This window comes from Gracilinanus agilis, chromosome 2 (assembly GCF_016433145.1).
Source record: "Gracilinanus agilis isolate LMUSP501 chromosome 2, AgileGrace, whole genome shotgun sequence".
Taxonomy (NCBI): Eukaryota; Metazoa; Chordata; class Mammalia; order Didelphimorphia; family Didelphidae; genus Gracilinanus; species Gracilinanus agilis.
The window spans coordinates 337,385,979-337,403,186 of record NC_058131.1 but is presented as its reverse complement, the minus strand read 5'-3'; the positions used below and the strand labels follow the sequence as shown (position 1 = coordinate 337,403,186).

The 17,208-nt window shown below is 44.0% G+C and overlaps 1 protein-coding gene across 1 annotated transcript in view; it reads right to left on the bottom strand.

Annotated features, from left to right (window-relative positions):
• Positions 1-15,216, bottom strand: part of TGM2 (transglutaminase 2) — a 65,387-nt gene extending 50,171 nt beyond the window's left edge. Inside the window, exons 1-2 of the mRNA XM_044664301.1 lie at positions 15,129-15,216; positions 7,749-7,928 (exon numbers count right to left, since the gene is read on the bottom strand). Coding sequence (XP_044520236.1) covers positions 7,749-7,928; positions 15,129-15,138 — 190 coding nt within the window. The 5' untranslated portion in view covers positions 15,139-15,216. The remainder of the gene's footprint in view (positions 1-7,748; positions 7,929-15,128) is intronic.
• Between the last annotated feature and the right edge of the window lie 1,992 nt (positions 15,217-17,208).

The window sequence follows — 17,208 nt, the reverse complement described above, 5'->3', positions numbered from 1 at the left end:
GTCCAGACAAGACACAGAGAGAGTCTGCATCACCCTTGTTACTTCATGTTTATTTTTGGTATTGGGCCACGTGGGCGGGGCTCAGGAGAGTGGGCACGGGGTGCCTAGTGTGGCAAAGTTCCTTTAAGTGAAAAGTGCCCATCATTGCAGCAGGGGGAGCCTCCCTCAACAGGGAAAGTTGGGCCTTGGAAACAGTTTAAAATAAATACATAAAAATAAGCTTCACTTCAGTCAAGCAGTTAAGACTTCTCTACTCCTGCTTCTTCCTGTCTTTATCCCTTATCCATGACTTGGACCTTCCCTTCTTCCTTGGGGACTTGGGCAAGGGCAGTATATTGATGTCAAAGGACAAAAGGACATCCCTGCCAGGAGACACACCAACTGGTGACCTCGGGGGAGTCTCTGCACTCTCCTGCCATTTGTGGCTGCACACTTTTCAAAATGTCACCATGATAGGGACATCACGGCAAAAGTGAGTTCTGGACAGAGTGATGGTGAATTGAGGTCCCAGGCCTAGCTCTGTCACAAACATTTTCTTTTTTTTTTTATTGACATCTTAATCTTTATATCATCTTTGTTTCCAAATATAGTTCTCTGCCTTCTCCCCTCCACAGAGGGGATTTTGAGAGTATAGGGATGGTTCTATTGCCTTGCCCCATTTCTGCAAATCTCCCATTTCACCTTTAAAAAATGTTGTTTTTTGTTTGTTTTGTTTTGTTTTGTTTTGCAATGCCTTCCATCTCTAAGTTCTATGATAGTCCCCAGGCTGTACGACATTCAGGGTCTAAGAAGCCTTTAGGAGCAGAAATAGGAAAAATCGACTTTGCCTTCTCTTGAGTCTTAGGGGGATAGTTCTGAATTCTTCTCTTTTCAAAGAGCTGAATATAGGTGGAAGGGTAGTATGGGATGAAAATGAAACTTTCCACAGAGAGGGCTCAAGCTCTGTTGACTTACTCTCCTCTTTGTCCCAGGGCAGAATGGTAGGTTCAGTTCTAAAACTCCCTCAGTGGAGTGGAAAGAGGCAGGGCTGGGGGGTGAGGGGGCAGGGAGGTGTTGGCTTCTGTCCTAGACCAGCAGCATCAGGGGGTGGTGGGAAGGAGGAGAGCCCATCCAAGGGACAGGAAGAAACCCGAAACCCAGGTCGATTCTAGTGGACTGTGGAAGTCTTGTCACTAACTTAGGCTGACTTCACTCCTTCCCATGCCTCGCCCTACCCAGTCAGTCCCAGTGTCTTATTTAGCTCTGTTTGTAAGTAAATCCATTTCTGCTGGATGAGATCTTAGAATGTTAAGAGGAGAAAAGGGCCTCCACAGTCTAGTCTGACCCTACATTTTATAAAGGAAGAAACTGAGGCTGGCAGAAGAGAAATTACTTGCCCCAGGTTAGAGAGTTGCAGAACTAAACCTACAGTCCAGATCTTTTGATTCCCAAGGTTCAGTCCTTCCTGATCTAGAAGGTTGGCTCTGATTCTAGAAAATCCTTTTTTCTGTTCTCTTTCCAAAGATAGGTGTCTCAGTGGATAGAGTGTTGGGCCTGAAGTCAGAAAGACCTAAATTCAAATCTGGCCTGAGCTACTTATTAGCCATATGACCCTAGGCAAGTCATTTAACCTTTATTTGCCTCATTTTCCCCAGGAGAAAAATAAGAACACCTACCTCCCTGGGTGATAATGAGGAAAAAATATGAATAATTGGCTCTATACAAATGCTTATTCCCTTACCTTCTCCCCCTTAGACAGGGCCAGGGGTTGGGAAGGGTAGGGATTATCTGGGGGGGTGGGCTTTGGCCAAAACCTTAAATAAATGTTTAATTCAATTTAATTCAATTCAATGAGTGTCATTCTTCAAATTCCTGCTCTCCTCTAATATGGCCTAGAAAAGCAGCATTCTGGGATCTGCTCTGCCCAGTCCATATCCAGAAAGGCAGACATCGATGTGTGAGGGCATGCTCACGTTCTAAAACAGTGCCATGGAGATACCTGTGTTCCAGTCCCTAGCTTAACTACTACTTTATCATAGGACCTTGAATAAGTCATTTCCTTCCTCTGACCCTCAGTTTTCTCAAATATGAAATGAATGAGTTGAAAGAGATAATCTCTAAGGTCAACTCTAGCTTTAAATCCTGTGATATCTTGTGATGTCACTTCCTAGAGCCTCAGTTAGAGAATAGAATCTCTGCCCTATCTCCCTTATACAAGTTTTGGGATGACCAAATGTGATCAAAGTTGGGAAAGCTTTACATTTTTTTTTAAACCCTTACCTTCTGACTTGGAGTCGATATTCTGTCTTGGAGTCGATATTGTATATTGACTCCAAGGCAGAAGAATGGTAAGGGTAGGCAATGGGGGTCAAATGACTTGCCCAGGGTCACATGGCTGGGAAGTGCCTGAGGCCAGATTTGAACCTAGGACCTCCCATCTCTAGGCCTGGCTCTCAATCTATTGAGCTATCCAGCTGCCCCCAAGCTTTACATTTTTAAAAATTAATGTAAAATGTAAAAAATTATAAAGCACTGTATACAGTGAAGTCATTCTCACTTCCCCCTTTCTGGACCTCAGTTATCATATCTCTAAAATAAGAGGATTAGGCATCTATAGAACAAGGGGACAATTGCCAAGGATTCTTCCAGTTCTAATACTCAATGATCTAAAGGCCCTCCCCAACTCAAACATTCTGTGCTCTACATTCTAAAGCACTTCCATTTCAAAAAGCTGTATCCTAAGGGCCCTTTTCAGCTCTGAGAGTCTATGTTCTATATTGTAAGGCCATTTGCAGCTCTAACAGTCTATGTTCTAAGGCCTCTTCCTGCTCAGACACTGTCATAACTTCATCTTCCCCTGGACATTCAGAGACATCCAGCCTCTGTGGGGCTCTGTAAATTCATTTCCCAATCACTGTATGCTTCAGAAGACTGGCCTCCCATTAGCTTGTTATGAGGCAATCACACACAACTATTTGCTTTCTGTGGCCCCAGATAAAGAAGTAATTAAAGGACTTTGGAACTGAGGGATGCTTGTCTTTCTGAAAAGCTGAACATGCTTTCAAAACCATATATAAAGCCATTTTTCTTTTCATGTCATAGCCTGATCTGTACCAGAGAGCATTTGTACCTTTGTCCAGTGGCCTATGGGTGGGCTCACATGCACATCTCTCAACCTTCTTTGGTTGTTGGGGGTAGGGGCAGCAAGGGGTCTTATAAACTCTAGAAGCTGGCCACGTATCAGAGCTTTGCCTTAATCTTCAACATGTGGAAAGGGAGAGGAGAGATCATTTGAACAATGAGACAATGAGGATGAGAGAAGCTATTAATTGGGATGAGAACAGAGAGACCTAGGACAACCGAATGAGTCCAGAGTTAGCTTTCCTATCCTTGTTAAGTTACCCGGAGCAAGAGTCAAAGATTGGCCCAAGGGAGCATTTATAAAATGCATATCTTTTCCTGCATTTGAATTTCACAAAGGCACCAAAGGAACCTCAAAGACTGGAAGGAACCTCAGAGAGCATCTAGTCCAGGGGTCGCAATGTTTGGCTCTTTTGAGGGCCAGATATGGCTCTTTCTGCAGGAGCCATAAAGTCAATTTTTTTTTCAGGGGCTGTTACAGGAGCGCGCACTGTGAGCACTGTACAGCTCTCATGAAATTACATTTTTAAAAATATGGCTCTCACGGCCAAAAAGGTTGCCGACCCCTGATCTAGTCCAATGCTTATCTAAATAACAATCTCTCCTAAGACGACCTTAAATGGCTAGTTATCCAAGCAGCTAGTTGGTACAGTGAATAAGGTACTGGGCCTGGAGTCAGGAAGACCCATCTTCCTGGGTTCAAATCCAATCCCAGATACTTACTAGCCCTGTGACCCTGGGCAAGTCACTTAACCCTGTTTGTCTCAGTTTCCTCACCTGTAAAAAAATAAGCTGGAGAAGGAAACGACAAACCACTCCAAATCTTTGCCAAGAAAATTCCAAATAGAGTCATGAAGAATTGGATGTGACTGAAATGACTGAACAACAAGTATCCAATGACTGCATAAAAATCTCCAGTGATAGGGAGCTCATTACCTTCCAATAGAGCCCATTCACTGTTTGAAAGTTCTAATTTTTAGAATATTTTCCCTTATATGAACCCAAATCAAAATGTTTGAATCTTCTACTTGTTGTTCCTAGTCCTAGACCAAGTACAAAAAGTCCTTCAAATATGTTAAGACAATAAACATGCCCTTCCTAAATCTTTTTTCTAGGGGAAACATCCCCAGTTCTTTAAATGAGTGTTTGTATGCCACAACATCCCATTTCTACCAACCCTCCTATGCTGATTGCCCTTCTCAGAGTCCACTCCACTTTGTCAGCGGAGATATTAATAGAAGGGAAATTCTTGGGTTGGAACTAAAGAGTGAATCTAACTAGCAATACTGACCTTGAAGAAATATGGGTGCTTTGTAAGCCCTTGGGGTGTTTGTGCACGGGGCTAACTATAATATTTTCATATTGTTCTTCTCATTACTTGTCTCCAACCTTAAAGAGGAAAGCAGCACCCAATGTCATAAGATCGCTTCAGGTTTAATTGCTACAGCTGGGAGGGAATGAGACAATTTGGAACTCGCCTCTGCCCCCACCAAAAAAAAAATTGCTTCAAACACGGGATCTGAGAAGATGTAAGAGAAGCAGGAAAGGTGATAGACCAGAAGCTTCCGAGATTTATTTGAGAGACTGGGGGAATCTACAGGGCTGCTAGGTGATATGGACACAGATCTGCCATTTCTGGGTTGGCTTGTGAGGGCCTGAGGTGAGAGGTAAGGACTAGGAGGTATAGAGGGGAGTACGTGTAAGGTGAGGGGGCAGCTTGTGCAAGCCGTCTGGCACTCCAAGGCTGCTGTTCTTTTCACTGTGACCCACTAGCTCTGCGGAACCCTTGTGTTTTCTTCCTCTTCAGAAGAATAGTCTAAAGGAATTAGGGATGTTCAACTTGGAGAAAAGACTTAGGAGAGAAATATGATTGCTGCCTCCTGAAGGAGTAGGATTTGACTTGTTTTCCTTGGCCACAGAGGTCAGAACAAGGAGCAAGATGGGGAAGAGGATTTCTGTTTTGTATAAGAAAAGAACTTCCTAAAAGGGAAAAGACTTCTTAACTGTCAGAGCTGCCCGATAATGGGAGAGCTCTCTTTGGAAGCGATGAGTAGCCTGTCTTGGAGATTTTCAAAAGGCTGGCTGAGTACTTGTCAGGGAGATTATAGGGATCATTCCTCTGAAGTCTCTTCTATCTCTGAGGTTCTAGGACTCCACATGGGGAATTCTACTCCCTCCCTTCTTCCTCTGATGTCATCTTGACAGCTTTAACTATAGAAATCTTCTAGTCAGTTCTAGAAGGAATGGGTTTACCAGCCCATAGTTATTTATTTATTTATCTATTCATTCATTCATTTATTTATTTATTTTTAAGCCCTTACCTTCTGCCTTAGAATCAATATTGTATATTGTATATTGTATATTGTATATTGATTCTAAGGCAGAAGAGTGGTAAGGACTAGGCAATGGGGGTTAAGTGACTTGCTCAGGGTCACATGGCTAGGAAGTGTCTGAGGCCAGATTTGAACCTAGGACCTCCCAACTCTAGGCCTGGTTCTCTATCCACGGAGCCACCCAGCTGCCCCCACCCCATCATTATTTTTAAAGTAGTTGAGGATTTCTTTTAAGCCCTCATTCTCTGCATTGTGGTAGGAGACAAAGGACAAGCTAAGTGTTAGAGAAAACCTGAATTAGCTATTTTTCCTTGACCTGGTTTTCAAGGCTTATAATCTGGTCCCATTCTATTCTCTTCAACCTTATTTCCCAGTTCTCCAAGTCAAACCCTCTGTCGTAGGCAATGGTCTCCTTGATACCTCACTCTCCCAAATCTCAGTCCTACACTCATCCCTAACTCTATGCTTTTTCTCCAGCTTCAAAATGCCTTCCTCTCTTCAACAATAAAAATCTTGATTTTTTTTGGACCCTAGTCAAAGCTCACTTCCTCCAGGAAGCATTCCATGACCATTTCAGGCCTGTCAGTTTCTCATTATTTGAATCCATTAGTTCTGCTACCTGTCTATGACACACAATTGAGTACTTAATTAAACACGACTTCTTTCCAGAATGTGCCTTCTTTCCTACCCTCAGGGACAAGATCGGTGTCAATATTCTTCTTTCCTCATCAAGCTAACCCAGAAGTAGACCCGTAATTTAATTTGGGTCAATATTAACTAACCCCCTACTTTGTGCAGGGCATCCGTACACTCAGAACTGGGATTGAGGATGAAAAACAGCATGGTCCCTGCCCTTCAGGGGTTTACCATCTACTTCTGGGGCTGTACTTCCCATTTCTGCATGTAAATAAGTACGGTGTGTATTAAGGCAGGCGAAGTAGAGACCCAGACAAAATGCTCTAAGAAAATTGCAGAAGGACAGAAGGGATCGGGGAATGCTTTGTGGACAAAGTAGTATCTGAGTTGGACCTTAAAGGAAGAGGGTTTTGAAAACTGGAACTGAGGGGGAAATGCATTCTAGGCCCATAGTAGAAGCACAATAAAGACTGATTCCTAGAACCAATTAAGGATGCTGAGCTCCACTCCATCTTTGGCAGTGGGGCTGGAGGATGGAGAGAGAAAGAAACAAGAGTGTACAGGATGTTCTCAAAACAGAATCTTCTCTAGGCTTAAGTAGTTTACAGTCTTCAACAGCCTTGTGCTTGGATAGTTAAGGTCACCAAATCAAGGAGAGAAGGCTGGGCAGTAATTGAAGGGGTCAGCTGAGAGATACCTTTTCAGGGATCAGGGAGATGGAGACTTGAAGATCCTTCTCTAAGAATCAAGGCCCTGCTCTATGTCTCTGGGCCACATCATAATCATCTCAGAAACCTCCTTTCCCTCATACTCTTCAAGGTGAACAAGTTAAGATTCCTAACCAGCTGAAAATATACTGCTAGACACTAGTACATAGAACACAGAGCATTACAGCCAAAAGGGCTTTTCTAACAAAGAACTTTAGAGCTGTGAGAAATGTCAGAACACGGAATGTGAGAGCTGTGTGCGACACAGAGCACAAAGTATCAGAGCAGTGAGGAACATTAGAATGTAGAATTTCAGAGCTAGAAAGGACTTCAGAGAATGTGTAATCTAACCAATTCCTTTATTTTACTTAGGGGAAAAAGTTAGACTTGGAGTGGGAAAGTAGCTCATGACATCAGGCAGGAATCAAACCTATTACTGAATTAGAAATGAAACTATAAGACAAGCCCCTTTTCTTCTACCCTTATCAGCAGGCTTACTCTTTTGTTTGGTTTCAGATGGGCTGTTCTATCATTTCCCTTTCCTGATGACCGTGTTTGCTTTGTGGCAGATTAACTTTGCTGCCAAAGAGGAATTTGGGGGAAGGAGCAGGTAGGGCAGAACTTGGTGACGGGAACATTTTGCTGATGTGGGAAACAGCAGGCAGGAAGTCTTCCACCTGCATCTGAAGATAAGAACCATCATTAACTGATGAGGTTGGGCACTCATTGTTAGAGGGAGGATGAGACAGAGGGTGAGAATGACTCCCCATAACATTAGAGGCCAAGAGTAGGAGAAGAACATCTGGGGCTGATGGTCCTCTGTTGAAAGGTGGGGACAGACCAACAAAGGTCCATGCCCTCCAACTGGATAGGATTGATTCTGAGCTACATGGAGGTAAATGAGTGGTGTTGTCCAAGATGGTAGAGGAAGAGAAAATTATGTGGGACTTACCTGTCTCTACGAGGAAGAAGAGTCTATCCGTAGAAGCTTCAAAGCCTCTGCGTTGGAAAGTCAGGGAGATGTTGAATGATTGGCCCCTTCTGACCACCAGTCTGTCCTGGGACAAGGCAGAAGTCCGGTGATTTTTTCCATTCTTCTCATACTCCTGGTTGATTTTATCAATCACTAGGGCTACAGGAGAGAGAGAGAGAGAGAGAGAGAGAGAGAGAGAGAGAGAGAGAGAGAGAAATCAGCAGCTTATTTGTGGAGTAGGGCAGCAGATGAACTTGGGGCTAAGAGCAAGAAGCACAGCAGTTCCTATTTCTGTAGTGCTATAAGGTTCACAAAGTCCTGTCAGGTGATGAGCAAAAGGATGAGGTTTTCCATTTTTTCCCAAATGGTTAACTACTTTGAGAGTTACTGAAGCAACAATAGCAATAACTAACATTTATGTAATACTATATGCCAGGCACTGTGCTAAGCTCTTTTATTAAAAAAAATTATGATCTCATTGATCCTCACAACAACCCTTTAAGGTAGGTGCTATTATTGTCTCATTTTACAGATAAGAAAACTGAGGCAAACAGAAGTTAAGTGACTTGCTCAGGGTCACACAATTATTCAAGTGCCAGAACCAGGCTTTGAACCAAGATCATCTGTCTCTGAGATTTAGTGCTCTTGGGTCAACTAGTAGCTCAGTGGATAGAGCACTAGGCCTGGAATCAGGAGGATCTGAGTTCAAATCTAGCCTCAGACACTTCCTATTTGTGTGTACCTGGGAAAGCCTCTTAACCTTGATTGCCTAGCCCTTGCTACTCTTTTGTCTTGGAACCAATATATAGTATGGATTCTAAGATGGAAGGTAAGGGTTGGTAGAAAGAGAAAGAAAGAAAGAAAGAAAGAAAGAAAGAAAGAAAGAAAGAAAGAAAGAAAGAAAGAAAGAAAGAAAGAAAGAAAGAAAGAAAGAAAGGAAGGAAGGAAGGAAGGAAGGAAGGAAGGAAGGAAGGAAGGAAGGAAGGAAGAAAGACTATTTCCTCAGGAGAGTCAAGTGGAGATAAATAACATATACCAATTAGACCTCACATAGGGTGTTGCGAGGATTAAATTAGGAATGGAGAAGAGTGGTTATGTTTAACCAATGCATGTAGGCTTTATTATTATTAATCAACTAATCAGTGGCTTCTAGAGACCTCAGTTTCCCTATGTGTCAGATGATGTTGCCCTACTTGTCTCACAGGGTTTTGTGTGACCTTAAAAAAATCATATAAATGGGAAGTGTGATCATTATCAATCACCACCAAGTATTGCCTGTGCTAGGAATTGCTACAGAGAAAGTAGCAGATATGTCCCATGATCATCGGGAAGGGGGAGGATTATAAGGATTTATTAAGCACCTAATACATACCACAAATATCTCATTTCATCTTCACAGTAACCCTGTGATGCAGGCAGGATTATGATCCCCATTTTACAGTTAAGGAAATGGAGGCACAGAGGATAAATGACTTGTCCAAGGTCATATCATATAGCTAATAAGAGTTTGAGGCTAATTTGAACTCAGGTATTCCTGACTCCAGGCCCAGCATCTATCCATTGCACCACTGCCTCCATGAGGTGCTCATAAAATAACTGGGAGGTCAACACTCTCATAGGAAGCAACTGGTAAGTAGTATGAGGCAGGTCCTAATCAAGGGGGAATTGGGTGGTGCAGGCTGTGAGTGCTAAGGGGATAGCATGTCACAGAATCACAAAATCTCAGTCTCTGGGGAAAAAAATTCATAAAGCATTGAGTTTGATCTAATTTGACATAAAACGCCTTCTAACTTGAAGACCTCTTGTGAACTCACCACTTCCCAAGATAAGCCAATTCCATTTCGAGTTGTTAGGAAATATAAAACCTCTGCAGGGCAGCTAGGTAAGGCAGTAGAGAGAATGCCAGCCCTGCAATCAGGAAGATTCATCTTCCCAAGTTCAAATGTGGCCTCAGACATGTAGTAGCTGTGTGACCCTGGGTAAGTCACTTAGCCCTGTTTTCCTCCGTTCCCTTATCTATAAAATGAGCTGGAGAAGGAATGGCAAGCCATTCCAGTATCTTTGCTAGGAAAATTTGGGGTCACCAAGACTCAGACAGGACTGAAAATAATTCAACGTCAGTGAAAGCTCAGTCTGTCTCCTTGTATCTTCCGCCCATTGCTTTCTGAGGCCAAGTAGAACCAGCCTCAGCCCACGTGACAGCTTTTCAAATATTTACAGACAGCTAATCATGCACTTTCTGAGGCTTCTCCAGACTAAGCAGACCCAGTTTTTTCAACTGATCCTCATATGGTCTGGTCTTAATCCCTCTTCTGACTTCTTTGCCTTTTTCTAGATATGCTCTAGGGTGAGATCATTGGAACATGGGAAGGCTAGTGGAGACTTCCTGGAGGAGATGGGATTAGAGCTGGCATTTAAGGATGGGGACTGTGGGATCTAGAAGGGCTGTGATCTCCCACACTGGGTCAGAGACTATTGACATATAAACAGGCAAGGAAACCAAGGCTCCAGAGAACTTGTGTCTTGTCTAGGGTCCCACAGCTAATAAAACCCAGCTCCTTTCATTCCAGGTCCAGCATTCTTCTTACTACAGCCCTTATGAGAATGAATTCACCTCACAAAGCTGTTCTCATTCCTGCATGGCACCTTTCCTTCTCTTTGTTATCTTCTCCATCCTTAAATGCCTAGCTCTAATCCCATCTCCTCAGTTAGAACTCCTCCTCAGACCTTTACTAGCTCTGGTGATCCTGGGCAAGTCATTTTAACTTCCCTGAACCTCAGTTTCCTTCTAGGTAAGAAGTGGAACCATAGTACCTGCCGAGGCTCAGAGAACTTAAGGGTAGCCCAAGGTCACACAGACAGAGGCAGGATTCAAACTTAGGTCCTCAAGCTGCAAAGCTCAAGCTCTTTTCTATTCTCCCTCTTTGTTAGTCATGTCTGACTCTTCCTGACCCCATTTGGAGTTTTCTTAGCAAAGACACTGGAGTGGTTTTCCATTTCCTTCTCCAGCTCTTTTTACAGATGAGGAAACTGAGGCCAACAGGGGTAAGTGACTTGCCCAGGGTCACACAGCTAATAAGCATCTGAGGCAGATTAGAACTCTAGGGAGATGAGTCTCCCTGTCTCCAGCCCAGCAGTCTATTCACTGAGCCACCAAGCCACTCCTCTTTTCACTCTTCTAAGCTCCTTACTAGATATGGCAGTTTCCTTAACTTTCTGCTCTCTGGTACCGCCCAGGGTTTTTATGGACAGTATTAAGTAAACTAAAGAGTGCTGGGGATTTCTGAGCCCTCATTGTTATGAATACTGTGCACACACGGAACTCTGGAGTGGGGATGAAAGAGGACTTAGCTGGTCTTCTGCATGGATCCAACTTTTCCTAACCAAAGAGGATATTTCCTGTCCCCAGAGACCTCACCTGTGTGGGCATTTAATTACAACCTGGCCATGAGAAGGTCTAGGGAAGACCAATGGAGAGGATTTGGAAAAGATGGGCTGGACAGTCCAAACAACACCCAGCTGAGTTTCTCTCCCTGGAAACAAGCAGGGAGGGAGTTTGGGGGCTGTGGCTGCCTGCAGGGACTATTTTTGGCCCTCCTGATGAAAGACTTATTGCTGCTTTGGCTGGGAGATAGATAATGGGGCCACTTGTCTCCTTTGGGTGGGTGAGAGATTATGAACCTGGAGAGCCAGTTTAGACCTATGCAAACTTCTGAGGTTGAACGATGCAATAGAAAGAATGTTCAACCAACAGCCAAGGAAGCTGGGTTCTAGGCTTAACTCCACTGCTGACTTATGCTATCATTTGGGGCCAGTTGCTTAAATTCTCTGGGCCTTATTTCCTTTAAGTCAACGTTACTCACGAAGGAATTTGATAAGGAATAAAATAACATAGGTTTCATGTTTAAGAAGAAGAAGAAAGAAACTTCTAGCTAAATTCACAATATTAAATAAAAAATAAAAAATCGGAAAGAGCTGGAGTCTGGGTTTGAATCTTGGGTCTGCTAGTTAAAAGCTGTGAGACTTTGGGAAGATCACTTTGTGTCTCTTGGTCTCAAGTTTGTTGTTTTTCAGTCCTATGTGACTTCATGTGACCCCATTTGGAGTTTTCTTGGCAGAGATACTGGAGTGATTTGCCATTTCCTTCTTCAGCTCATTTGACAAATGAAGAAACCAAGGCAAACAGGGTGAAGTGACTTATCCAGGGTCGCACAGCTAGGAAGTGTCTAAACCCAGATTTAAAACTCAAGGACATGAATCTTACTGATTCAAGGCTGAGCACTCTGTCCACTGTGCCACCTCACTGCCCTCAGACTCATATTTTTTACATTTAAAATGTAAAATGTATGACCACTAAGGCCTTCCAATTCTAAATCTTAGGGTCATTAGAACTACTCATTTATATGTAGCTTTTCTATATATAAATCTCACAATGACCCTGGGAGAAAAACAGTACAAATGTAATTATTCCACTAGATGGGGAAAATAAGGTTCGGAGTCTAAGGCAGCTCAGCCAGCAAATGTCAAAGCTAGAACTAGAATTCAAACTTAGTTCTTCTGGCTCCCACTCCAGTGCTCTTCCTACTATACCTACAAGTCAACAGGCATTTATTAAGGACCTACTGTGTGCCATGCACTGGGTTAAGCGGGAGGAATGCAAAGAAAGGGAAATGCAATCCCCGCTCTCAAGGAGTTCTCTCTTTAATATTTATTGTCATATGTCCAATAATTATGTCCAATTATGTCCAAATATGTCCAATAACTATGTTAAAATTATGTCCTAAGAGCTTTTTATAAACATCTCATTTGATCCCCAAACAATTTTGTGAAGTAGGTCCTATTATTATATCTACTTTGCAGTTGAGGAAATTAAGGCAAACAGGTTAAGTTACTTGCCCAGAGTTACAAAGTCTGAGTCTGGATTTGAACTCTGGTCTTCCTGATTCCAGACCCAGAGCTCAATCCACTGAGTTGCCTCTAATTAATACATCAATTTCCCATATCTACAGAGGTTCATTGATTTAGAGCTGGAAGGGACCTTAGATATCTCCTAGTACAACCCCTCCATTTGAAAATGAGGAAACCGAGACCCAGAGAAATTAAGGGACTTGCCCAAAGGCTCATACATAGCAAATAACAGAAGATTGAACTCAGATCCTCTGATTCCAAATCCAGTGATCTTTCCACTAGACCACAAAGCAAATGGTAAAGGCTGGAGTACTGGGCTAGGAGTTGGGAGCCTTGAGTTCTAGTCCCAGCTGGGCTACAACCTTGTTGGATGACTTTGGGTGAGTCTCTTTCCCTCTCTGGTCCTTGGTTTCTTCATTTGTATAATGGGGGCTCTGTGTCCTTATAGGAATGGAAAGACAATCTCCTTTAAATTGTTACCTCCCTAAAAACAAGAATTTTCTTTTGTATCCCTAGCACTTTGTACAGTGCCTGGCACATAGTAGGCACTTAATAAATGTTTACTGATTGATATACAATGCAAAAACCCTTGGGGAATAAAAGTCACTGTAGAAACTATTTATTCATGGGCTAATATCATTATTCTTTCTAGACTGAAGTATCTCTCTGAGCCTTGGTTCCCTCATCTCTAAAATAAGGGGGTTAGACTCCATCTCTTAAATGGTTTCCAGTTCTAATTTAAATATGTAAATATGTATCTTGATTACATCAGTACTTCTTCCTCCCCAAACCCTCCATAGAGTGGTGTTCCTCAGCCCCATTCTTATTGCTGAAGGACATGACCCAGCTGGGGATTCCCTTCACTTTGTCCAACGTCATCTAGGTCACCAACAGTAAGGAGCTAAAGCCCAGGGGAAGTCTTGGGTCCCTAGCTCTCACTCCATGATCATCCTCAGTACTTTTGTGGACAACAGATGCCCTGGGAGGACTATTTTAGTCCCAGATTGGAAGTAAGTCAGGGCTAGGAGTGAGCTAAGAGGAGGCTGCCTCTTGGGCAGAGGGAATGGCTGAAAGTGCTCTCTGACATCACCAGCCTTCAAAAATTATGTCATAGTGTTTAAAGCTGGCAGAGATCTTAAAGAACATTTAGTTCAATTCCTTAATTTTATGGATAAGGAAACCAAAACTCAAGTAAGAGAATTTATTTATCCAGGGTTGCACTGGTAGGTGAGGGAGAATTTGAATCTGGCCCTTCTTACCACAAATCCAGGGCTCTTTCTATCACTTAGTACACGAGATCTCTTGATTGGGTTCTAGCTCACTAGCTGAAATGGGGCAGGATCCATAGGAGGTGCTGAGAAGATGATGGTTCCACCAGTACAGTGTCATTCACATCCCATTTCTGCCACTCTTACTACCTACATCACCCTGGATAACTCACCTAACTTCCTGGGGCCTCAGCCTCATTTTCCTCATCTATAAGATGAGGAGAGGATTCTAAATGACTTCTCAAGTCCATCGGATCAAATGCTAGTAGCCTGTGCTTTCATTCCTTCATTTATCTTCACAGCAGCCCTGGGAAGCAGCATAGCAGCTATTATTATTCCCATTTTATTTACTGGGAAATCAAAGCCCAGAGAGGGGGCTAGGACTTACCTGGAGTTACACAGCTAATTGGTAGAAAAGCTAGACTTACTGACACTGAGTAGGGCTTTCCCCTCTTCTGTTCCTGCTGTTGTAGTCTCCTGCTCTAGTCTCTTGGGTCCACAGGGTGAGTGGAGATGGCACTGGATTAGGTATTAGCAGACCTTAGATCAGTCTGGCTCCATCATCAACTGACCATGACTTTGGGAAGGTCATGTCCCTGGTCTGCACCTCAATTTCCCTATCTATAAAATGGGAATAATATATCTGCCTCACCAGTTTTGTCAAAGAATGAGAACTAGAGAGACCTTCCAATATAGTGGAAATAACAGTAGCAGACTTGCTTGCAAGCACTTTATACTTTATTACCAATTGATCCTGGCCACCCTTGGGGCACTGGTTTGGGTCTGGAGTTCTCCCTTGGAATCTTTGCTCTGACCTTTACGGTATGATCATCATCCCCTTCTCCTTCCTCCTCTGGGAAACGAAGGAATTGAGCCAGAAAGGATCTAGAGTTCAGTGAGAGACTAAGATTTCTTCTTTTTTTCGAAGAGAATAGCGGGAAGAGTTTAAAACCCGGAGCCCACACGCCGCCAGGCACTGCCCGTCTGGCTTCCCCCCAGGGCCTACGTTTCCCGCGTACCGAGTCTTTGCTACTGTCCTGGAGTGGGACAGGGAGGCGGGAAGACCAGGGCACGAGCTGGGGTGAACCGAGCTGGTGGGAGAACAGGAACTGTCCAGCTCCCCCTGAGGCTCACACCCTCTCGGGTCTGCAGAGAAAGCCAGTTGGCGCCCAGGAACACTCACCCTTGGTCATGTTCTCGGTTCTTCGGAGCTCCTAAGAGACTCGTCTGGGACAGAGCTAACACGCGCTTCGGGATGCACCCACGGGTGACACCAGTAGCGGCAGCAGCGGGCAGAAGAAGCCAGCGGCTGTCTGGGCTGTCCTGGACGACACATTTATACCACCGGAGGGCTGGCGGGAGCCCAGCTCTCCCTCCCACGGCACTTGCCAGAGGTGGGACGTCAGGATGCCTGGGTGAAAGCCCAAGTCAAAGAGGGAGGGGGAATAGACTAGAGACCACACCCACTTCGCTAAGGCCAAGTGGAGGCAGCGGGCTGGGGCTTCCAGGAAGCCGCAGCACATTGACCACTTCCCCGCCTTCCCCTCCTTTCCCGGAGCTCTCACTCTCCCGTTACTTCTTCAGTCAGAGCCCCGAAGGTGGTCACAGACCGACCCCCACTCCCTAGTTCCCAGCTACCCTCCGTAGTGGCAAAAGCCTGGGATTTAAAACCATGAATTTGAACCCCAGCTCTGCTGTTCGCTGTGCAACCTTAGGCAAGTGGCTTCCTCTTTCTAAGCCTCAGTTTCCCCATCTGCAGAATGACGGTTCCTTTTTGCTGTGAACCTCTGATTCTATTAAATGGCCAAACACTCCCACAAAATGTAGGGGCTCTCCATGGGGTGCTGGCCCTGGATCGTCCAGGGATGGGGGTGAATGGATTAAGGAAAAGGAAAGAATAAAACTTGGAAGGAGGGAATAAATAAGGACCACCTGACCTCTCCGCAGGACTCCTCTTCCCGCCGGGATCAGGGAGTTGGGACTCAGATCTCTGTCATCCCATTGTTGGGAAGAGAAGAGTGTGGTGGGCAGCTCATCGCAACGTGAGAATTGCGCCTCCCTGCGTTTCTAAATGAAGCCCCCATGAAGTGACTGTCCCCCTAGCTCCAGGATTTGAGTTGTTCCGAGAAGTCAGCAGATTTAGCGACAAGTCGGTTCTTATTTTCTGACTTTACGTGCTCCAGTTATCTGCTGGTCATTCTGAATGTGTCGGAAGTTAGAGAGGAGTGGTGGGTGGGTTCAGGTCCATGGCTGGGTACCTGAAGATGGCACTGGACTAAGAATTAGGAGACATTGGATCAATCTGGCTCTGCCACCAACTGCGACTTTGGGCAAGTCATATCTATGTTCTGCATCTCAGTTTCCCCACCTGTAAAACTGGCATTACATAACTGCCTCAGATTTTGTGAGGAGGAATAGGAATTGGAGAATCCTCACGATATAGTGGAGATATTAGTAACTGACATTTTTATAGTGCTTGAAAAATTTGCAAAATGGAACTTTTCTTCTCAAGGGGTAAACCAAGAGGGTTACTCTGTCAAGTTGCAGCATATTCTTCAGGGCCAGTTACAAGCACACTATGAAGTGAGCCTACAGTGCCCCAGCTGCCATTTAATAATAAGACCATTTCATTTTACAGAGAAGGAAATTGAGCTCAGTATGCCCAAGGTCATACAGCTAGTCAGGATTGTAGTCAGAATTCAAACTCAGGTTTTCCTCTAAACCCAGTCTTCTTTCCTCATCCCCATATGAATTTCTTCTGACTCAGAACTTTCAAGCTCCCCAACATGTATCCAATTCTAATTTGTATTGCTATTATTTTTTATTTAGCATTATTTCAGTGCTGTGGGGAAAGCTCTGGATTTGGCATCAGAGGATTTGGACTCCATTCTTGCCTCTGATATTAATTTATCTGGCAATTCCTCTCTGGACTTCGGTTTCCCTTATTTGTAAAGTGAAAGGGTTGGGCTACATGATCTCTAGGGTCACTTCCAGAGCTAACTCTATGGTATCTATATCCTATTGCTTCCACCCTGGTCCTTGTGAGACTGTAAATTCTTTGAGGGCAGAGACTACTTCTTACTCATCATTGCAACCTCAAAGCAATGAATCAGTGTCACTTCCTCCAAGAAGCTTTCCCTGATGTTCCCCCTACCTCAAGTTGGAAAGAATCTCTTCTTCCTTGAACATTTTCTAGCACTTCACTCATGAGGATATTCCCTCCACTAAAGTAGATTATAACCCCCTCTACAACTTAATAAATG